This window comes from Ambystoma mexicanum, chromosome 4p (genome assembly GCF_040938575.1).
Source record: "Ambystoma mexicanum isolate Mex_15411 chromosome 4p, UKY_AmexF1_1, whole genome shotgun sequence".
In the NCBI taxonomy this organism is placed as follows: domain Eukaryota; kingdom Metazoa; phylum Chordata; class Amphibia; order Caudata; family Ambystomatidae; genus Ambystoma; species Ambystoma mexicanum.
In genome coordinates, this window is record NC_090927.1 from 617,827,927 (window position 1) to 617,851,983 (window position 24,057).

Genomic DNA, 24,057 nt, shown 5'->3' on the forward strand with positions numbered 1-24,057 from the left:
CCTTAACTAGTGGGCTTGAAAGAAACCTAGTGTTTTAAAATATACTGTGGGCACGGCTGGCCAGGGCTGAAGGCTGTGGCTAGTGAGCCCCAAGGAAACCTATAGGAGGAGCATGTACAGTTTCCACAGCCAGAGGCCGTAGTCACTGGCCATAGCCAAAGACCATGGCTAGTGGGTCCTAAAGAAACCCATTTGTGCAACATCTTTGCCGTGGCCACTGGCCATGGCTAGTAGTCCTTAAATAAACTATGGACTGACAAAGCTCTTGAAATTTACTGAAAAAAGGTATTAAGGGACAGTTAAGGTGATCAAATGTAACGCAACAATACCCTTGGGATTCAGCAGATGTGGGAAGTGAAGATCATTTTCACTCTCTGCCCAGGAAAAACATTTTATAAAAAGAAAGCACAAAGGTAGTACATGGGTAAGCTCTGAATGTGGGACATTCTTTATAGATGGAATAAGACGAAAACACCTGTGAGAGCCAAACTGCTGATCAATAATTCAAAGTGTATAAAGCTTATATGAGATAGAGTGAGCAAGTGTCTAGAGGCCAAGAGCAGCAACAGCACATTGCATCATTAAATCAAATAGCAGTAAATGGAAAGCTGCAACGGACACATTTATGGTCTTTATCACACATGACTCGTGTCATATCTTAAACTAAGATAGTTATGTTAATGTTAATGTTAAAGGACATTTGTACCACGCACTATCACCACCGGAGTGGTCCCCTGGCGCTCTGGCAGCTCTGAAAGAGGAGGGGAGGTTGAGTTAGTCGGAGGAAGCAGGAAAAGTGCCAGAGAGCAGTGATGTGCTGTTGGCGTCCTCAGCCCGGTGGGTCTGTTGGCTGGGCCTGGGGTGTTTGCGGCCGGCAGTCGTTGTGTACTGTTGTGCAAGACTATGTGGTTTTTGTTTAGGTGTTGCAATGTAGTGAAGTATGTGTGGTTTGTTGTGCTGTAGGTTTTGGCTGTGTTTGGTTTGGAGTTTGAGAGGTGTATGCAGAAAGGGATATTGTTAGTAGGGTTGGTTAGTTTGCGTCTCTATCCTGAATTGAGGCGCTCAGCTTGCGCAGTCTCCCCTGATGCGGCTCTGTCCTGATCTGGGTCCGATTGGTAGACAGGGTTCCTTACTCCTCTGGCCCACACCTCTAACATGCTCTCTCATAGCTCCCCTTATCCTCCCTTCCTACTCCTGTGGCCAGTGCACCTGCCTATGCCAGCCTCTCAGGTAGTGTGGTGATAGCCAATATCTGACAATTCCACGCTACTGTGGTACCTGGCGGTAACTAAGGGAGCGGGCGAAAGTGTTGGTGGGATTGTCTGGGATAGATGACTCAGTCTCTGTGCGTGCCGACTGTGTTCCAGTCTATCTGGAGTCACCAGTCCAGGTGTCGTGGGAGCTACACTCTCGGGTCGGGGATGTCCATGTCCTTTCCGGCTTAGTCGTCCTTTTTCCGGTTTTGGTTTCCAGATTTAGTCTGGGGTGTTGAAGAGCCAGGTTTTTAGTGATTTCCTGAATTTTAGGTGATCTTCAGTGTTTCTTATTTCTTTTGGGATGTTGTTCCAGGTTTTTGTGGCTAAGTGGTAGAAGGTGGTGCCTCCAAGTTTTTTCTTAAGGTATGGTTTGAGTTCCAGGCAGATTTTGTTGCTTGATCGGAGGGGTCTTGTTGGTTTGTAGACTGTTATTTTCCTTTGTAGGAATTCCGCTCCTTGTCCGCTGATTGACCTGTGCGTTATGCACATTGTTTTGAAGGTGATGCGTTGTTTTACTGGGAGCCAGTGTAGTGTTTTTAGGGCTAGAGTGATGTGGTCTCTTCTGGATAGTTTGAGGAGTAGTCTTGCTGCCGCATTTTGGATCCATTGCAGTTTCTTTTGGAGGTATTCTGGTATTCCAAGGTAGAGGCTGTTTGCATAGTCGATTATTGACATGATTAGGGTGACAATAGTGAGTGTTTTGTGCATGAAGGAAAGGAAAGGTAGAATTCTTCTTGCCGTGTGGAGGAGAAAAAAACATGTCTTCATTGTTGCATTTATTTGTAGTTCCAGGGTTAGGGTGTTGTCCATTAGGACTCCCAGATTTTTTACTTTCTTCGATGGTGTGTTTCCCATTTCCGTAGGCCATGGGATGGTGGTTTTGTTCTTTTGTTCTTTGGATACGATCATGATTTTTGTCTTTCCTGGGTCGATTTTCAGGTTATTGGCATCCATCCAGTTAAAGACTTCTTTTAGACAGTCGATTAGGGTTGAATGGTCGGCATCGGTGTCTTCGGTTTTGTAGATGATCTGAGTGTCGTCCGCATAGTTTTAACATGTAATACTGTATTCTTTTAGGATTCTGATGACCGGACTCTAATAGATGTTGAAATATAGTGGGGATAGTGAGGATCCTTGTGGCACTCCACAGTCGTTAAGTCGTGGAGTGGATTTGAAACGTTTGATCCATACGGTTTCTGTCCTGTCAAAGGTTTTATGTCAAAAGTTCTTTAAATCTGGATGATGAACCCTTATATAACACCCTTCTCTTTGGATCTCCCCGACCTCACTGAGCCAAGAAGTAGGTTTGTTTTGCAAATTAAAAGGTTTATTTGAATAATTAAACAATATATATATATATATATATATATATATATATCTTTTATGAATAAAATAATATTTGAATTGCACACTTATGAATATGGACGGTAATCAACAAGGGGAATATTACAAAATTGACAATCTCTTTAATCACTTAGGAGTATGAATATGAAGGCTACTGTAGCAGAGAATACCTTATATGATTCAAGGAAATGCAATGATGGGAAAGAATGCATCACAGACATAACTTGATATGATTTCAATCAAAAGATAATGTGATCACTTTTTCCCCCTGTGACTACTCATTCCCCCCCCTATGCAATATGAAGATATGGAAATGAGGGCACACAGGTTTCAGGAATACAATCAAGAATGCAGTTCAATTCCAATTCCCCCCAGCAAACTTAGAGAAAACAGGTATGATTTTAAAACAGCCAAACACGCTTTAGAAAGTGATTACAATGGATGGGAAAATCTGCTAAATTGATTTTAATTTACCAAAAGAGATTCAGGATGAGTGATAGTTAATTTAGATTGGTTCAGGTCAACACTAGCAATTATTCATGAATGATTATCAAATTGGAAACTAAATTCAGCAATTGAGAACAAGGAGCAGCTATTTTGACAGAAAATTAAATTGAGCCAAATTGCAATTCGTGGCAATTTTCCGCGTGCATAAATCGCGATTACGGAAAAAGTATAATGAATTGGAATGCCGTTTTGGGTTTGTTGGAAAGCTTAGGACCTTAGCTTTAAAATTTCGCTTCTAGGACGTGCGGTTCAAAAGTTACGGTAGATTTTGCAGAAATAAAGTCAAGATTTCAAATTACAGATTGCGCGTTACAGATTTGGAATCAACAGGATAGACACAAGATTCTATAATGCACTTCTGGACATGTTAAAATGGTTGGAAGAGGATTACTTTAAACTAAGAGATTGGTTATGGACAGTTCTAGACTAGATACTCACTCCTAGGCTTTGGAATGGAATGGGCCTCGTCAAAGATCTGGTCAAGGGTTTGACTTCACTCTCGCCACAGGACAGGTCTCAGGCCCTCTGGGTTCTGCTCTCAGCACTGCATGGCAGTCTGGGTCTCTTGAACTGGATCTGATGGGTCTGGTTACAGCACTGCTCTCTCTGGGTCTTGATGTGGGTTCTAGCACAGGGTTCTTAGCTAGAATCAAACAGCATGGCCCAGCTGTTGAATGGTTTGGTTAAGAGCCGTGGAAGTTTAGGGGTTAGAATCAGGTTGCAAAAGATTCTGAAGGCCTGCTGAGAAGGATTCAGCTTGTGAATTAGGCCTTTGCTTCAGGGTTCTAGAGCTTGGTTCTAGAGTCTGGATTCTAAGTTCTGGTCTCTGGATCTAGATCTGGAGTCTCTATCTGGATATTGTCTGGATCTGGTCAGGCAGAGTGCTCGCAGGAATCGATGAGTAGTGGAAAAAATGAGTGTCTATCTGGATCTCAGCAGTTCCTATTTATGTGTTTCCAAAGTGCGTGTGTAGGCTGATTCTCTATGCCCAACCCCCTAAGGATTTGATAGGTCAGAAAATTTTCTGGGTTCTGACTGGAGAAAGGATCAGCGTGTCATAAGGTGTCATCATGATGCTATGTTTATAGTCCAAAAGAAATCCCTCCCTTTTGCTTTTACAGAGAAAACCTCTTTTTCATAACAAACATATTTCCAAGGTGCACAACTTGTTCATGATACATATACACATCACAAATTACTTAAGGTACATTCTTGTCCAACTCTGATCTTCCTAAGAACTTTAGTTCAGAAATGACAACTTATTCACGATTTTGGTGGGTTTCTCTATATTGGTTCTGCACCAAATTGTACACATGCATGCAGACCCTCTCTGGGCATATTACGGTAAAGTCTTATGTTCATAGCATAAACATCATACCTACAACATTAATACATTACGGGGTTTGGTCTCAGAACATCAAGCGGCGTCCAGCTTAGTCTTAAATTGTGAGTGAATTTTTCATTGTAACCATCTCAAATTTTAACATTTTGGTCAGCTTGGTACAATTTGTTATAAGCATTTTTATAAAACATACATTTGCTTTCCATCCAATTCACATCTCAGTCTGGTCCGCCCTCCAGAGCTGGGTCAGTCAGAAGGTCACATGGCCTGCCTTCCTGCTAGAGCAGTTGTTGACCAGGCACACCCAAATCAGCATATTCTATTCATCTGAAAGAATCCATTGTCTTGTTTCCAGGCAGCAGAGCACCAGTCGAGGGTGCCACTCCCCAGTTCCTGTTCACACCAGTTTGTCAATCTCTTGGCCTGGGACAGGGGAAGTCTCCTTTGTCTAGGGATAAGGGGTGAAGGGTTCCCATGGATAGAAGGCCTCTTGAAGTTTTAACTACATCAGATTCCTTCTAGTCAATTGCAACATAGCTCCTTGTAAAAAAAATAACATATGATTTTTCCTGACATTGTATTGATGTGGATTCTTGCAGTAGAATAACGTGGAACACCCAACAAAGAGGTTGGATCTTTTAGGTGATTTGTGAACCAGGAATTTAGCAATTTTTGACAATCAAGAAACGGATTCCAAAAAAGCTCTGTGTTGCTTTTGGCAATCAGCATTGCTTTTTCCAAGTGGTTTCAGGCTGCTTTGTGGATGGTCCAATGGTGGTTTTAGGCATTGATCTCCTGTGCTCACTAAGATAGGCAAAAGTGGATGGCTGCCTATTTTTCAGGTTTTCACTGCGCATTTTTGGATGATTTTGAGCGAGCAGAATACTTTCCATTGGCCATTCTGATGTTTCTGCTGCCAGCAATGCCTAGTGATGTTGCAGGGCTTGGATGAGTGGATTAAGACATCCCACAAGTCTGACAGGATTGAAGAACCTAGGTTTTGTTTTATGTACATGATGCTAAGGAGCTAACAATCAAAGGGTGGAATCAAATGCCAACCAATCAATGGGGTTGGGACTTGGGAGAAAACCTAACATAAAACGTTGCAGGAGCCAATCCACTGATGTTTTGTTCATCATAATCAGTACTGTATGAGTTTAGAGGCAGTTCAAGGTGTACCCTAAAGAAAAGGGGTAGGCAATGAAGCACTGATCCTTTTGTATTATATAAGGATATTTTCCCTTCACCAATCACTTCCAACAATAGGTTTTGTAATTGCAATTGTAATGAGTCATTTATAACATGCTTAATAACCAGAGGTTTCTAAGCACAAACCCTGGTATCAAACTTGTGTTGCTCAGCATCATCCTTGCTTTGAAGACGAGTGCGTTGCCCCTGAGCTATCCTCTCGAGACAATGGGTAGTTGTCATTCTACATGTATTTTGCCATCTAGAATAACATCATAGATGACGCATATTATGGTATAAAACCTCCATGTAATCAAACTTGGTTGTGAGTGTGCAAGCATCAGTCCAATGTCTGCAAGTTGACCCTTCTTTATTTAACTGAGAATAAAGTAGTACTTTGCCATACTCTTTGACTCTGCCCGATTATTTGGTCTGAGATCTATTACTGTAATTCCATCTAGCACAAAAGACTCTTCAAGGTGCTAGAGCACATTATCACATAATTTCTGGGATATTACAGGTAGCAGAAAGGGCAGTAAATCCCAATTCCATAGAGGGTATTGCAGGTATTATCGGCACCAGTATTCTTGTTGCCAGTAATACTGGCAGTTATTTGCCAGTGGGGGCCTGATTCACCTACAGCTCTTGGCTGGAGATAAATCATTGACCCCCACCTGAAAACTTGTAGCTTTGTGGTGCAGTAAAACTGCTGGTCATGGAATTACCAGCACTTTTACCGGTACTTTCCCACACCGCAAAACTTGTAATGTGGCCCTATTTCTTTGAAGATAATCTTATCAGTCATACAATTTGGCAATAGATCGACTAAGCCCGTCTAACAAAAGGTTAATACAATGACATGTGCTAGAGTTCAAAATGTTCAAAGTTATAAATGAACATCATTTGGAAGCTGAGTGCTGTTTATTATTGCTTGTGTTCAAGTGCCCTGGGAAAGAATAAAATATTGCTTCAACATCTAGGTTTTGAATATTTAGGTGTTACAATTCAGATATAGCTTCTTTCCTAGGTCTGTGAATTGTAACTCTGAAAACTGCTTTCAACAATCAATCACTGGAAATGAATGGGGCAGATGTTTATCAGTTTGCACGTCATAAACTGAGTGTAACGCTCACCTGATTCCCGTAGAGGCGCCGGTCTTGACTGGGCGTATACCTTATCTTCAAAGGTGATGTGTAACACACGGCTGGCTCTTTGGGCTGGACCTCTGTGCACTGTATGTTTGACTCGAAGGGTAAGATGTCTGCAGATAGAAAATATGGGATTAAGGAACTGGGTTATTTAATGTCTCTCTCTTCTTCCCTTTCTCTTCTCCTGTAGAACCCCAAAGGTTAACGCTCTCACCTTAGGTAAGTGAACGCTGTGCTCTCCATCTGCCTCGGGGCAGGGTGCTGTAACCAGTTTCTTCACTGGATAAGGGGAGCAGGCCTCTTGACTTCAGAGGACTGCTGTCCGTCGTTTACTGCACGAACGGTAAGTTTCGAGTAATTCTAATGTCTTTAAAGTCTTTAGTAATGATGTCTCTTGTTTTGCAGGGTTCCGGCGATGGCGGATGATGGGCTGAAGTGAGTTGAAAATGGAGCCCGTGTGATGAATAGAAGTGCCTGGAAGCACGTAAGTAAGCGCTTGTTTCCTGCTCCACGATGCGCTCTAACTGTCTTTTTATTTTGCAGGTACAAGTTCGGAGCGGCTGCAGGGTGCCGGAATACCCACTGGGTTAGATGTGGAAAGGAGTAATGGCACGTGAGTATTAAAGTTCCCCAATGTCTTTAAACGTACCTTGTTTTGTCTTTCAGATGCGGGATGCAGCGCCGAAGGCCTCCGGAGCGTGCAAAGAGTTGGTAAGCTTTTGTCTTTCAGATTCCGGAATGCAGTGTGAAGACCTCCGGAGCGCACGAAGAGTAGGTAAGCCTTTGTCTTTCAGATGCCAGAATGCAGCGCGAGGCGTTGTTGACAGCCGATGGACCAGGTAAGTGAAGAGGTGTCACTGAATACCGTAATGCTAACCTGTTCTTTCTTGTCTTTATAGGTGTTGCTGAAGACTGGATTCAGGATGGTAAGCCTTTTCCCTTAGGCCCAGGATCAGATGCAGAAGACACGATGAGCTTTCTGCTGCAGAGGATGCAGAGTAACGCAAAGCAAGATTCATCCATCGGGTGTGGTTTAAATAGCCTCCTGTAGTGCTTAGGTGTCTCCTTCCACAGCCACGCCTAGGTAAGAAAAGAGTTCCTGCTTTCCAGAAGAGTTCCAGTGTTCTGAATCTAGGGAGTGGCTCCTGCCCCACCCAACAGGAAAAGTAGTTCCAAACAGAAGAGGATCAGATGCTCAACTGGCAGGCAAGTAAGCAGCATGGTCTGCTGCAGGTAAGTCCACCCAAGCATTATGAGCCCGGCGCTTCCAGCGCTGGGACTGGGCATATTTATGAGCCTAGTGCCACTGGCGCCAGGAATGGGTCCAAAAGGTCCCAATTGGGACTGGTTGGCACTCGGAACCTGGGTTATGGATCTGCTTCCAAGGGAGTTGGGAAAACACTGACCTTTTGGAAGCAGAGATCATGACAGTACCCCCCCTCAAGGCCCCTCCCAAACCGGGCTTCTCCGGGGGTTTTGGCTTGTCAAGAAATGTTCGGTGAAATCTTTTGATTAGGCGAGGAGCGTGGACATATTCAGCAGGTTCCCAGGATCTCTCTTGGGGGCCGTAGCCTTTCCAGTCAATTAGGTAAAATAGTTTAGATTTGGAGATCTTGGAGTCCAGAATGCTTTTGACTTCAAACTCGAGTTCTCCATCAACTAGGATAGGTTTTGGAGATTTAGTTAGTCGGGTTTGAGGTTGCACGGGTTTTAATAGAGAGACGTGGAAGACCGGATGTATCTTCATGTGCGGGGGCAAGTCCAACTTGACCGCTACTGGGTTTACTATGGTAGTGATGGAATAGGGACCAAGGTATCTTGGGTTGAATGTGCGTGGCCCTTTTAGAGGTAGATACTTGGTGGATAACCAGACTTGATCCCCTACTTGATATTGAGGGGCTTCCTTCCGATGTTGATCTGCTCCTTTCTTGTATTGTTCTTTAGCCCTTTGAAGGTGAGAAACAGCTTCCTTAAAGGCTTGGGTGATTGTAGAATGCAGGTAGTCTACTGCTGGTGTTTCAAGATCTTGGAGGGGATCCAACTCCGAGGTTCGAGGGTGACTGCCGTACAAAAGAAAAAACGGGGTTTTCCCAGTTCCCGAATGGACAGAGTTATTGTAGGCATATTCGGCTATCCAAAGGATGTCTTTCCAAGTTTTTTCAGTTTGTTGCAGCATGCAGCGTAAATACTGTTCCAGAGTTTGATTGGTCCTCTCGGTTTGTCCGTCGGTCTGAGGGTGGTGACTGGTCGATAGTCTCACATCAATTTGAGCCGACCGACAGCAACTTCGCCAAAAATGAGAAATAAATTGACTACCTCGATCCGAAATTAGAACCGAAGGAAAACCGTGCAGTCGGACGATGTTTTCAAGAAATTCTCGGGCCAGAGTTGCTGCTGTTGGCAAGCCTTTGAGCGGAATGAAATGCGCCATCTTGGAGAATAAGTCCACGATTACTAGAATCGTATTGTATCCGGAGCATGGAGGTAGATCGGTGATGAAGTCCATAGAAAGATTATGCCAAGGGCGAGGTGGGATGTCAATAGGGCGTAAGAGGCCTGCTGGTCTTTCCTTTTGACTCTTGTTTTGGGCGCATACTCCACAGGACATTATAAAGTCTCTGATATCTTTTTTCCAAGACGGCCACCAGAAGTAGCGCTTGATCTTTTCTGAGGTCTTGGCCATACCGGGATGTCCTTCCATTAAATAATCGTGATAACAAGAGATTACTTTTTTCTGTAAATCTGTGCTGGGTAGGTATAATCGTTCTTGGAAATACAATAAGTTGTCCTTTACTGCAAAGTCCTTTCCCTGCAGATGCCAATTCTGTATGTCTGCTGGAGTTACAAGTTGCCTGGCTTTATCCTTAACTTCCTCTATGGATTTTGTGGCGATTACACCCAGAATTCTTTGTTCGGGAATGATTGGTACAGGTTTAGGGTTGATCAAGTGTTCTTCCACTCCCATCCGAGAAAGGGCATCAGCTTTACCGTTCTTTGTACCAGGTCGATAGGTAATTATGAAGTCAAACTCGGCAAAGAATAATGCCCAACGGAGTTGTCTAGAGGATTGGGCTTTTGCGGTTTTCAAATATTGCAGGTTTCGGTGATCCGTAATCACAGTAACGGTGTGTCGGGCCCCCAGCAGATAATGCCGCCAAGCCTTAAAGGCAGACTTGATAGCCAGAAGTTCCTTGTCAGTAATCGTGTAATTGATTTCAGGAGGCGAGAATTTGCGGGACCAAAATGCCACGGGATGCAACTGATTGGTTACCGGGTCCTTTTGTGATAGAACTGCCCCCATGGCAAGGCTTGAAGCATCAGTTTCCACGATGTAGGGGAGTTCGGGGCGAGGGTGTTTTAAGATTGGTGCAGGGATAAATTTAGTCTTCAAATCCTGGAAAGCTTGTTCCGCCTCGGTAGACCATTCAAAACGTTTGTTTTTCTTTAACAAGGCAGTGATGGGCTGGACTATTCGAGAGAATTCGGGGATAAACCTGCGGTAAAAATAAACGAAGCCTAACATGCTTTGCACACCTTTTACGGTGTATGGTGATGGCCATTTGAGAACTGCATCGACCTTCTTTGAATCCATACGCACTCCGCCAGGTGATAATATGAATCCCAAGAATTCAACTTCAGTCACGTTGAAAACACATTTTTCCAACTTAGCGAAAAGTTTGTGTTGACGCAATCTTTCGAGGACCATTTTCATGTGTTTCCGATGTTCAGATTCCGATGAAGAATAAACGAGGATGTCGTCAATGTAAACAACAACACACACATCTATGAGCTCTCTGAGAACATCGTTCATAAAATATTGAAAGGCGGCCGGGGCATTGCAAAGTCCGAAGGGCATGACCTGATATTCAAATAGCCCATACTTGGTGCGGAAGGCCGTCTTCCATTCATCGCCCTCTTTTACTCGTACCAAGTGGTAAGCTCCTCTAAGATCCAGCTTTGTATATATGCATGCCTTTCTGACTTGGTCCAGGAGTTCAGGGATCAAAGGTAACGGATATCTATTCTTAACGGTGATCTGGTTCAGGGAGCGATAATCTATACAAGTTCTAAGGTCTCCTTCCTTTTTTGGAATGAAGAACAAAGCTGAAGAAGCAGGGGACTTGGAAGGACGAATAAGCCCATTTGCCAGGTATTGATCCAGGTATTGTCGAAGGTGAAGGTTCTCAGGCTCGGTGAGGGCATAAATTCTACTACAAGGAGGAGTAGATCCAGGTATCAGGTCTATCTGGCAGTCATAAGACCTATGAGGAGGTAGAGAGTTAGCCTGATCCTTCCGGAAAACATCTTGGTATTCTAGGTATTCGGGAGGTAACTGGGGAGTCTCTGAAGAAATTGCTGCCAGTGCAACACCAGGTGGAGGGTGACAAGTAGAGACACATTCTGGAAACTGGACCGTTCTTGCTCGCCAATCGATCAGAGGATTGTGTTTCTCTAACCAAGGAATTCCTAGAATAATCTGAAACTGAGGGGCCTTGATCACATCGAACACGATCTTCTCATGGTGTCCATCTTGACTTACTAGCGTCACTTCTTGAGTGGTATGCGTTACTGGGCCGGAGGCTATCTCCGTACCATCCACCGTAGTAATGACGTCCTTTACAGCCTTGGGACAAAGAGGTAGATTCATCCTCAAAACCATTTCATGATCCACATAATTGCCGATGGCACCGCTGTCGACGTAAGCTTCAATTGCATGTAATCGATCCGGATTATCAGGGCTAATGAGGACCATAGGTATCACGAAATGCGAGGTCACGGAACTGGTTTTCACGCTCGGCAAGAGGACCTCTATTCTTGTCGGGCGAGGTTGTTTCCCTGCTCAGAGTTTGTAACTTTGGTAACTGCAGCTCCTACTGCCTTCTTGGCAGGTTTCACCGGACAGTCTCGAAGAAAGTGCCCTGAGTTTCCGCAATAGAGGCATAATTGCAACTGTTTTCTCCTTTCCCGCTCCTTTTGTGTTAGAGGACCTTTCAGACCCCCTATTTGCATGGGTTCCCCGGAGTCTACTCCTTTGGAAGGAGTTGGCGGTTTGGAAAATACTCGAGCATCAAACTTGGAACGATCGGCCTTCCTGTTCTGCAGTCTGTGATCTATTTGAACGACTAAGTCTATATAGTCCGAACAATCTTGTGGGGGATTCACTACTTGGGCTAACACATCTTTGAGATCTCCACGTAGACCTCTATAAAACAGCGTAATCCTTTTGTCCTCAGGCCATTGAGTTTCCACTATCAGTCTGTTGAAAGACGCAATATAAGCCAAAAGGTCTTGATTACCTTGTCGCAACGAAAGAAGCTCATTGTCCAAGGCCTGCCCCTGTGAATGTCTTGCGAACAGTTTTTCCATACTGAGCTGAAAAGCTTGAAAATCATGGAGGACCGGATCATCTTGATTTACTAGAGGGATCGACCAGTCTGCCGCATTGCCACTAAGGTACGAAAGCACGAAAGCTACTTTAGCTTGATCAGTTGGAAAGGCTGCTGGCCGGCATAAGAAATGCAACCGGCACTGATTGATAAATACTGCAAACCTCTTTGGGTCACCAGAAAATCGTTTGGGCGGAGCCAGAGGTACATTCCCAGGTAGGTTGATCTGCACTGGATTCATAGAGGATGTAGAAGGAAGATTTCCCCCAGATGCGGGTAACGGGGTCTGTCCGGCTTGTGACTGTAGCAATTGTCTAGCGAGATCATCTGTTCGCTCCTTGGAAATAATCAGTTCCCTTCTTAGAGCGTTAGTTTCCTGACGGGCTGCATGCACTTCTGCCCTTAGTTCCCCAAGTAACTGGGCTAGCTGGTCGGTATCCGAGGTTTCCATAGCGCCTGGACGGGAGTTTTGTGGTAGGCTTTGCGTTCTGTAACGCTCACCTGATTCCCGTAGAGGCGCCGGTCTTGACTGGGCGTATACCTTATCTTCAAAGGTGATGTGTAACACACGGCTGGCTCTTTGGGCTGGACCTCTGTGCACTGTATGTCTGACTCGAAGGGTAAGATGTTTGCAGATAGAAAATATGGGATTAAGGAACTGGGTTATTGAATGTCTCTCTCTTCTTCCCTTTCTCTTCTCCTGTAGAACCCCAAAGGTTAACGCTCTCACCTTAGGTAAGTGAACGCCGTGCTCTCCATCTGCCTCGGGGCAGGGTGCTGTAACCAGTTTCTTCACTGGATAAGGGGAGCAGGCCTCTTGACTTCAGAGGACTGCTGTCCGTCGTTTACTGCACGAACGGTAGGTTTCGAGTAATTCTAATGTCTTTAAAGTCTTTAGTAATGATGTCTCTTGTTTTGCAGGGTTCCGGCGATGGCGGATGACGGCCTGAAGTGAGTTGAAAATGGAGCCCGTGTGATGAATAGAAGCGCCTGGAAGCACGTAAGTAAGCGCTTGTTTCCTGCTCCACGATGCGCTCTAACTGTCTTTTTATTTTGCAGGTACAAGTTCGGAGCGGCTGCAGGGTGCCGGAATACCCACTGGGTTAGATGTGGAAAGGAGTAATGGCACGTGAGTATTAAAGTTCCCCAATGTCTTTAAACGCACCTTGTTTTGTCGTTCAGATGCGGGATGCAGCGCCGAAGGCCTCCGGAGCGTGCGAAGAGTTGGTAAGCTTTTGTCTTTCAGATGCCGGAATGCAGTGTGAAGACCTCCGGAGCGCACGAAGAGTAGGTAAGCCTTTGTCTTTCAGATGCCAGAATGCAGCGCGAGGCGTTGGTGACAGCCGATGGACTAGGTAAGTGAAGAGCTGTCACTGAAGACCGTAATGCTAACCTGTTCTTTCTAGTCTTTATAGGTGTTGCTGAAGACTGGATTCAGGATGGTAAGCCTTTTCCCTTAGGCCCAGGATCAGATGCAGAAGACACGATGAGCGTTCTGCTGCAGAGGATGCAGAATAACGCAAAGCAAGATTCATCCATCGGGTGTGGTTTAAATAGCCTCCTGTAGTGCTTAGGTGTCTCCTTCCACAGCCACGCCTAGGTAAGAAAAGAGTTCCTGCTTTCCAGAAGAGTTCCAGTGTTCTGAATCTAGGGAGTGGCTCCTGCCCCACCCAACAGGAAAAGTAGTTCCAAACAGAAGAGGATCAGATGCTCAACTGGCAGGCAAGTAAGCAGCATGGTCTGCTGCAGTTAAGTCCACCCAAGCATTATGAGCCCGGCGCTTCCAGCGCTGGGACTGGGCATATTTATGAGCCTGGTGCCACTGGCGCCAGGACTGGGTCCAAACGGTCCCAATTGGGACTGGTTGGCACTCGGAACCTGGGTTATGGATCTGCTTCCAAGGGAGTTGGGAAAACCCTGACCTTTTGGAAGCAGAGATCATGACACTGAGTTCATGAAGCCCCAGAGATACCTGAACCTCTGTCTGTCAGTAAGGCTTAGATGATTCATTTTATTGCTCTGACTGGAGCAATTGTCTACTCTGATGACCACCAGGAGAAAGGATAAAATTGCTGTTGAATTACGGATTTGCCGCCTGTGTAAATTACAAGATCAGTTAGAGTCAGCTAAGCATCTTTTGACAGAATGCCTTGCAATGACCAGTACGATCAATTCTCTCCTGGGGAGATAAGCTCATAATCACGAGGACATTAAGAAAGAACCTTTTTGGCACCACTGCTTTAACTCCAATAGTATGAGTCTACTGATAGCACTATATAACATCTGGCGGAGAGTGGAAGTTGGTTTGGGCATAACCTTATAAGAAGCTGGTTAAGAATTGTGTTATTGTTTTACCTGAAAGCAGGATTTACAACTATAAGTTTATGGTTTTATATGCTATTTTGTTGTTTCTAATTATATGTTATATGTGTTATGTAAGTTTGTGTAAAGTTTATAATATAAACTATATCACAATAAATAGTAAATTAAATTAAAATGAGCTGAAGTTCCCTTATCTAACATTTAATTGACATTCGCTTCCATGCTCTGAGTCAGATACTTTTTATATTGCTTTTTTCTCACTTCACCAACAGGCAAAGGATTATCTGTTTTTTTAGAACAAATTAACACTGCCTTGTAAATAGATATAGGGATCTTCTTATTGATTCTGCTTGAAAAACATTTCCCATAGATCTCTGTTGTCTATTTCATGTGTTATCCCTATTTAATGAATTCCACGGTGTTCTTCTAAACTGCACTAAAAAGAAAGATGAATATTTTCGTTGGATAAACAGGCCTGCTCCTTCCAAAAACGAGTACATGTATGCGCATTCGCCCATTCCCACAGGAAAGTGATTGGAGAATTTCAGGTAAAATACACGCTCTGTAGAGGAGGTGAGTTAACTTCAACAAGCAATTAGAATTCTTGGAAGAGTATAGTATAGTTAGATTTACATGAGGTAGACAAGTGATAACAGGATAGTAGGTGCATGAACATATCAGGGTCTGTGCAAATGAAAATGAATTAAACGCAAACAAAAAACATAAGGAAAATGATAGCACTTCATGAAGAAAGATTGTGTGGCATATTTTGGGTGATATGGTCTGTGTGTGGTAAACCATGAGAATTGCAAACTGTTTCTGTGCCAGGATAGAGTTCAATTGTTCTTTTGAATAGAGCACAAGGGGAACCAGGGGACATGTATCTGAGAGTTCAGCAGGCAGCGCAAGGTTGTTGGCAGATGGAGTTACATTTGCAAGTCAGCATGAGGAGAGGGATAGTTGCCAAAAAGAAGCATGTGTCATGGGAAGATGTGACAACCCCTAAGATGTGACATTCCCTAGAAGGAGTTGGAATAAGGTAAAGCAAAATGAACAGATGGGTGGAGGTAGAGATGGATGGTGGAAATACAAGGAAAAGTAGAAAAAAGGAAAGGAGCAGATGGGAATTGTTTGGTAGCGGGGATGGCCGTCGCTGGCTCTTGGGGATTGTATTTGGTGACTCACGGCAAAACAATAATAAAACGATGGTTTGAGGCTTAATTTGGGAGAGCGTCTCTTGAAAGAGGTGAATTTGATAGTGAGAGAGGGTACACGAGAATCCAGTAGCTGGAGGAAGAATCGAGTGGCAAATGGCATAGATCAGGTAAAAGCTGTGCCAGACAAGTCCAAGGACAGAGAGCACAGGGAGCTTTGCATGGCTGATTGGCAAATTGTCAAATGTGACATAAAAACGCTATTCAGGACCTTCTGGTATCAATGGTTGACTATTAGCCTGTTCCAAATTTATAGGCTGATTCACAGAAGCGTTTTATAATGGTGCAATCCCATAGGAAAACGCACTGTGAGTCAGACCCTTAATTGGAACATTTTCTTCAGATTCAGAGGTTTTAAAATACAACTAGCCATCCAATAAAATGTGGAGTTGGCAGCTAAGAAAATAAAGGTGCAAAGCTTTGAAATGAGAATGTGCTTTTTCAAATGTTCACTAACTTGGTACATTAACGATGTACTTCAAGTTTTGTGTGCTTTATAAATGAATAGATAAATATATTAACTAACTCAAGAGTAAAGTGGCTTAGATAATTTGTTCAATTTGGTATTTTGTGATGGGTTTAATGATGTTTATATTTGTATGCAGAATAACCATTTCATGTACATTGGATTTAGTGAGTGATGTACTGTATAACTGTGATATTATTCCATAACCAATTTATGTTGGTGAGATATTAAAATTATAACATATAGATGTTTCGTGATGATAATTTGTAAGAATTGTATTTGTGTTATTCAGTGCTTTGAATTTTACGGTGCATAATTCTTATATATAGTTCTAAGCCTGTTAATGCCTTAGCTTAAGTCCAAATAAATAAAACAAAGTGGCATAAAGTGGGTGAGTCCAACTAATACCCTGATGTTTTATTTTGATGAAGAATGAGGGCAATAGTCAACTAGTGGCATATGGCGGGCATGAAACAGCTACTTTATCAGAAGCGTGTTGTATATTTCAGAAGGGTTCTTAGGCTGTATTGTAGGTTATGTCAAGCTGTGATTAAGCACTGTATGAGGTTGTTTATTTCAACAGATTCAAGTCCTGAAACAGATAGTAGACAAGACTAATCCGTTGTTATCGTTGGGAGAGGGTACATCCTTTAATAATGAATTTGGACAAGTATTAACTATGACAGAGGTACATTTATCTGATTGATAAGCCTTGAGAGATACCAGATTTGTTCAGACTTTCTTCTTGGTCGTCTAACACTTTGGACCCATGGTGAGAGAGGTTAGGTGATGAGATTACCAAAGAATCATTAGAGTATATTTTTCAAGAAATGCTTCCATGTTTGGTTAACATTTTGAATACAATGATCGGAAGATTAAGAGGGACAGTTTGATTCAGATGAGGGTCAATATATGGTTCATATTAGACAAAGTATCGACCATTAGAGATTACAAATTATCGGCAAATACAATGTGTCTAAATGAGTTCGCAAAATTATGTGAAAAGGTGACTCTACTTGAAAATGGTAAAGACAGCCAGGGGCAGCATGTGTAACAAATACGAGCCACGTGTACGGCAAATTAAATATATAACAAGTTAAGATGAGTAGAAGGAGATGAAGGAGTCAAAAACAGTGAATTGGAAAGAGATAAATATGAATTATAGCAAGTAACAGGAGGAAACTAAGAAGTGCACTTCAATGAGCAGATTATGTATGGAAAGAAGGCTTTGTGGAGGGCAGTCATCATTCTTCTTGCTAACAAAGGGACAGACATGACTTAATATGTCATTGTTTAAATCAGTTAAAGGAAAAAGAGCTTAGGTATCAACTTGAACACTCCAGGAAACAGCCCTCATCGATCTGAAAACCCAAATTGATGATCTGAGGGACAAGGGCAAGACAGCACTCCTCCTCTTACTCGACCTCTCCGCGGCTTTCGACCTCGTCGACTACAAGGTCCTCTGCAGACACCTTGACTCAGCTGCTCATTTCTCCCCAGAAGCTATCAAATGGATTGAATCCTTTCTGAGTGAGAGAACTATGAGAGTCTTCTCCCCTTCAGCAGCAGCAGACCCCTCTCCTATCACTTGCAGAGTCCCGCAGGGCTCATGCGTCTCCCCCACACTATATAACATCTTCACCAAACCCCTGTTCGACGATCTGGACCATCTGGGTGTCACCTACACTAACTATGCTGATGACACTCAGATTCTCCTCCCACTTTCAGGGGATCACAGTAAGGACAGAGAGTTGGTGAATAGGGTATATCTCATCATTCAGGCATGGATGGCATCTCATGGTCTATGCCTGAATGATGACAAGACAGAGCTCATCATCTTAGGTACCCCTGCTAATATCAACAAACTAGGCCTTGAATATGCCGAATTCAACATAGATGGCAATCTCATCAGAGTATCCAGGGAAGTAAAAACCCTTGGCTTTTATCTGGATGCCACTATGTCATTCACCAAACAGGTCAACTCACTAGCATCTACCACTGCGTACACTTGCAAATTAATAAGGGCAGGCAGACCATTCCTATCCAATGACAGCTGCCTGATCCTGGCAAGAGCACTCATACTATCTAGGCTTGATTATTGTAATGCCCTCTATAGCGGTGCCAACAAAGCCATTATCCACAGGCTCCAAATCTTACAAAACAATGCCTTGAGAGCTGCCCTCGGCATTAATAAGAGAGATCATATCTCAACCACTAGACGCCAACAGAAATGGCTCTCTACAGACAACAAAATCAAACTAAAGTTGGCCTCCCTAACCCATAAAGCCCTCAACAATGCCGCCCCCAGTTATCTGATGGACAAGGTAAAGAGAAAGTCCTCCATCCGCCAAACAAGAACTATCAATTCCAACCGTCTGATAATTCCCAGATTCAAACTCTCCACCATTGGTGGGAACAGTTTCCCGGTGAAAGCTGCCACGCTCTGGAACTCTCTGCCACACAACCTAAGAGCTGACCAACCATACTTGCACTTTAGAAGACACCTCATCAGTCACCTTAACTCCAATAACCCTTGCATTTAGCTGCACTTTCTACACCTATGTATAGATAGTGATACTTTTGTTTGTGATTCTGCCCTCGCCTCTAACAGCCCTGCATACTTCTGTACACTTACCTCCTGTATAGATATTGACTTTTTATGTTTGAAGACTTGTATACCTCTTATTCCTGTAATCCTGAATATTTTTTCAGGATTACCCGCCTCTAACAGCCCTGTACATATCTGTATATTTACCCCTGTATAGATATTGACTTTGTATGTATGAAGATTTGTATATTTTTTTTCCTGTAATTCTGATTATTTTTATTACTACTTCAAAGTGTATATTTCTGCAACACTGTAAGCTTCGAATTATCTTTTGCCTGCGCCCTGTTGCCCCTGGGTAAGGTGCGCCATACAAATAAATAAACAAACAAACAAACAAACAGTCATACACTCTCCAAATTATGGGCTTCATTACGAGGTGCTCGCAAAGGGACACCGGGCACCGTTAAGGGCATTGGTGCCGGTAATCCCTTTGCGCCCTATTCCGAGGTCCCTTAGCGGGTCCCGCTATGGGCGCTTGGTTTTACCAGGCTCCCTTAGCTGGAGCCGCAAAGGGACCAGGGAGCAAAAAACAGTACTGCAAATTGCAGTACCGTTATTAGCTCCCTCCCCATTCCCATTGAGCCCTATGGGGGCTCAAATGGGAATGGGGATTGCCTTTTTCAATGGGGACTTACCGGTCCCGCAAAGGTCGGAATAGACCTCTAAGTCCCCATTGAACCAGGGCGGACTCGGTACTGGTATTGGAGGTAGTCATGGCGCTAATAGCGCCATGACTACCTCCAACCTCGTAATGAGGCCCTATGTGTCTGTTTGCCTTGTGTACCTACGCAATTCACATGTTAGATGGAATACATGTTCAGCTTTATAAGATATGATATGATAGGTTATTTATAACTCACTTAATACCCAGAGGTTTCTAAGCGCGCACCCGGGGATCGTACCTGTGCTGCTGCGTGTCACCTTGTTTCCAAGGCGAGCACATTGCCGCTGAGCTATCCTCCCGAGACAAAATTGCATATTTATGGATGTGTAGGAAAACCTGCTGCAAAGGGAGCACACATAATTTCCCAGAAGAACATGTAAACACAAATAAACAATAAGAAAACAAGCACAGATTATTACATGACATTTGGAAAATAGAATGGTGGCGTGAGCAATCATGGCTCATAAATGCACTAGGTAAAAGCTCTGAACAGCACTTTGTCCAAAAACATTATGCCCACCTTAAATATTTCACAATTCCCCTTCCCTATTAGGAATACAAGAGTCCCATTCTTCCAATCCATTTCTCAGCATTGCCTTGAGCGCAAATAGCAAATCAAATTGCAAACGATAGTCGTGATTAATTATATCTTCTAAATACACATCACCACTGCCTTCAAGAAAAGAGCAAACACTACAACTCCTTGAAACAGCACCAGTTCTGTCTTAGAAAAAAAGGAGTAAACACCATCATCCAGGGTGAAAACGATTGGGAGACAAAATATCTGTCGCAGAACCCAGGTTGTCGAACACTATACCACCCACCATGTATGTTGAGCCAAGCTGCCTCAAATTACGAAACAATATATGGATGTTTCTCATCAATGCATCAAAAACCAACATTCTAAGAAGTGTCATGCGTCTTGTACAAGGACACATGGGTGAAATTACAAGTTAAGTGCTATGCAATTGAGCAAAAAACACTGGAAACATGTCGGTGTGCATTGTACCATGTTGTCATGCACCGCATTGAATGGGGCGTGTCCTAATATCAATGAATTGCACATTACACATTGAAATTCAAAGGCAGGTCATTTCAAAACCATAGAGGCAGAATGCTGGAATAGAACGTGTGTACATGCGTCTTTCTTTTAGGTGGTCTGCTACTGATCTGCGTTTATTTAGAAACGTAGCAAAGCAGACCTCATTGTGGTTTGTTATTGGTTTGGTTCCGGTTTTTCTTTATTTGAGATGAATTTTACATTTTATTAATATGCACGCTATGAATATAAACAGTTCATATAATGTGTTGGGAGTGTTTCAAAGTGCTTTAAAAAACGCATTCAATATGTGTATGTCTTTGTAATTAAAATGCATTTACATTTATTATCTGCAAGATAGTTTGTTTTAATTCATAAAACACATAGAGAAAACATACCTTTGAGTTTGGTTGACGTAATTGTCATCATATTCTTCATAGCTTTGATCATCATATTCACCGCCATATCCATCATCATATGCCTAAGTAAAAAAGACAATGATGATATAATAAAATACATATATGCGTACATCTCTTTTCCAAAAGATATTCTTGCAGTATATTTGCTGCTTACAATGCAAGATTGAGGCCCGTGCTAATTCACGTGTGTCCTGCCATGATCTAGGGGGCCCTGCTTGCGTTGTGAGGTCTATCTGACATTCCACATGTTTTTTCAATTGTTTCAGCTGCATTTGTGGCATACGAAGGCAGGTGTGAGGCCTGTGCTGATGTGCATTCGGCCTGTCTTGCGACGTGTGTGCCTGTGCCCTTTTCTCTTCCAGTGGGGAACTCCAACATTCCTGTAGCAGGCCTTCTGGACATGGAAATCTTCATGTTGACACTGCTGTAAAGGGCTTCTTACTTTGGTGCATACGCCTGGCACTCTTGTCTTGACCGGCCGCTATTTACCATGTTAGCATAATAACTGAGCTTTATTTAGTATTTGTTACTAATCATCTTTACAGAGGAGAATAAAATATCCCACAATTTGGTAATACATATTAAAGGAAAAAGCATTTTAGTAACTTGTATAATATAGTAGTGTCTTAGGAGGATAGCCCCGGGGCAACCTTCTTGCCTTGGAAGCAAGACGACATGGAGCGACACAGAACCTATCATATCATACATGTGATGATGCTTTCAAACCACACAATTATCAAATCTAAATAAAAAATGGTTCTTGTATCACGTTTCACGCAGAAGACCAGCCTCTAAGTACAGTCTATATATGACTGTACAATGTGTACGTGTAAAAATGAAAATATTCTTATCTTTTGTAAGAGTCAGAAAATTGATTTCCATTTTTTACTTGAAAAGGTAAACACCCTGTCATTGGTTTATGTCAATGTGTGCAAAATACTAAGAAAATGATTCAGTATTTATTTTTCATGCTGCCCACTTCTAATGAAAATGAAAGCGCTCTTCAGCCACACCTATTCTACTCTTTTACAAATCTTTATTAAACGGGATCTGCATTGTTATTCCCACCTATTCTCTACTCTGCATGTCCACTCAAGACTAAAGTGTAACTTTTTGTAAGAGCGCCTTGATGCCTACGGGTTTGGTGCACTTTATAAATGTAAAATATAAATAAATAAATTACAAGTCTTAGGCTGATGCCTTTGCTGATGGAGGGACATTTTTCATCCTCAGTTCCCACCTCTGAAAACTCTCTGTGAGACTATATGAGAGATCCATGTTCAATTTATTTTCTGCCTTGAGCCAATCGACTATCATATTCCTAAATATGACTGGTTCTATCCTTGTCCACTATATCTCGTGTTACCCTATCCACCATGCTCTCCCTTGCAACTGTAACAATCTGCTCTCTCACTACATTTCTGGACCCTCTTTCTTCCCAGCAAGGTAGTTTTATGGAATGTTAGTTCCATTTCTAATAAAGCCCATTGAGTTATTGAACCATGGTTCTGATTGAAATTGCTTTTCTTTGTCTAACTACAACCCGGGTCACTCTCTCTGGATATATAACCTCTGCTGCTCTTTGAACTTCTTGCACTTGACTCTCTCTCACCACTTGTCCTTCTGTCCATGGTGGTTGCATTGCCATACTATATTTCTGAATTTGGATTCTTTCTTCACCTCCTGGTAATCGCCCAGTTCAATCCTCCATTTGTACTATCTCTTTCACATTCCAACTTCTCTACTGCACCCTTACTTTCAGTGTTTTCAGAGACCCTGATCTAATCACTTTTTTCTTTCCTTCACATTTTCTAATTCTTTTTTTCACATTTGGTATCCTCTGTCTGCAACCCTTTCCATTGTAATCTTCATTCTTTTGAATTGCCTATCTTTATTTCTACCTTATCATCCTCTTTCACTAAATGCACCTACTCAGTCTCTTGGGCAGGTGAATATTGATCAACTTTCCCTTTACAACATGGTGTTCCACAAGGTTCTGTTCTGGGTCCTCTTCTTTTCTCCCTTCATACAATTTCTTTAGCTTCTATTATCTCCTCCTTTGGAATCTCTGACCATTTCTACGTTGAAAATTCTCAAATCGTGTTCTCTTTCAATACTTTTAGTGCAACTCTACACTCGACTCATTCAGCTTGCCTAGTGGCTAACCAATCTTGGATGTTAGAAAACGATCTACATCTCAATCTTTCTAAAACCGAGGTTTACTTTTTCCCTGCTTCTACAATTCTTCCTTGCCTACCTCTGTTCACTATCTCCTTTCCCTGTCATCTCTTTCTCTTACTGCTTCTGCTGCAGGCTTGGTTTTGTTTTCACTGTACGCTTTCCTTTCTCCACTATTGCATGATTTTCCCTTTTTAATGTTCAGAAAGCTGCCACTTGCCTTTCTTTTCAAGGTACAAAGCTTCTTATATATTCACTAGTTTTTTTATCGACACAAGTACTCTTTTTGGTTGTTCCACTTATGAACATGCCCCCTTTGTTCTGTCTATTCCTCCTCGATTCATCTTCTCTTTCGCCTATCTCGTGATTATAATCCCTCTAATGTATTGTCACTTCGGTGGCTGACCATTTAAACTTCATATACATTATGTGTAAATGCCTCCATGGCACGATTCCTCCTCATCTCATGTCTTCCATTTCCATTTACTCTCCAGACCATTTCTCCTGAATATTTCTCACCCTCTCTGCACCCAATCCTGCATCTTTACTCTGCAATCTGCTTGCTGCCTGCACCCCCAAATTTGCCATGAAGCATTAAAAGACACACTGAACATGGATAATGTTCTATACATCTTTACATGCATACACATGATCTTACGTTAAAAGTCAATTTACTTTCTTCACTATAAGTGGTAGAAAAGGTCATGAGAAAATGTACTTCAACATAATCACAGATACATATTTTAAATTAGAGATAGTAACATGATGATGTGAACTTTTCGAAAGAGGGTTGCTAAAGGGGCAATGTACTATAGAAGGATTAGGTCGCACAAATTACTGTAATTGAATTTCGTAAGTATTCAACTATCTTAACCTTAGACTTACCTAAACATTTCAAATTTTTCTAGAAGTATTGAAGTGTCCCACTGAAGATAGCGTAGATTGCAAAATGTAAAATGTTCCTACAATCTTTTA

At 42.6% G+C, this 24,057-nt stretch overlaps 1 protein-coding gene across 7 annotated transcripts in view; it reads right to left on the reverse strand.

Moving 5' to 3' along the window:
• KHDRBS2 (KH RNA binding domain containing, signal transduction associated 2) overlaps positions 1-24,057 on the reverse strand; it is a 2,055,883-nt gene that overhangs the window by 786,337 nt on the left and 1,245,489 nt on the right. For all 7 annotated transcript variants that reach the window (XR_011260416.1, XR_011260414.1, XR_011260412.1 and 4 more), the window contains one exon: positions 20,884-20,966. Coding sequence is in view for 2 of the 7 variants with exons in the window: in XM_069606187.1 (XP_069462288.1) it covers positions 20,884-20,966 (83 nt within the window). In the remaining 5 variants the exon portion in view is untranslated. The remainder of the gene's footprint in view (positions 1-20,883; positions 20,967-24,057) is intronic.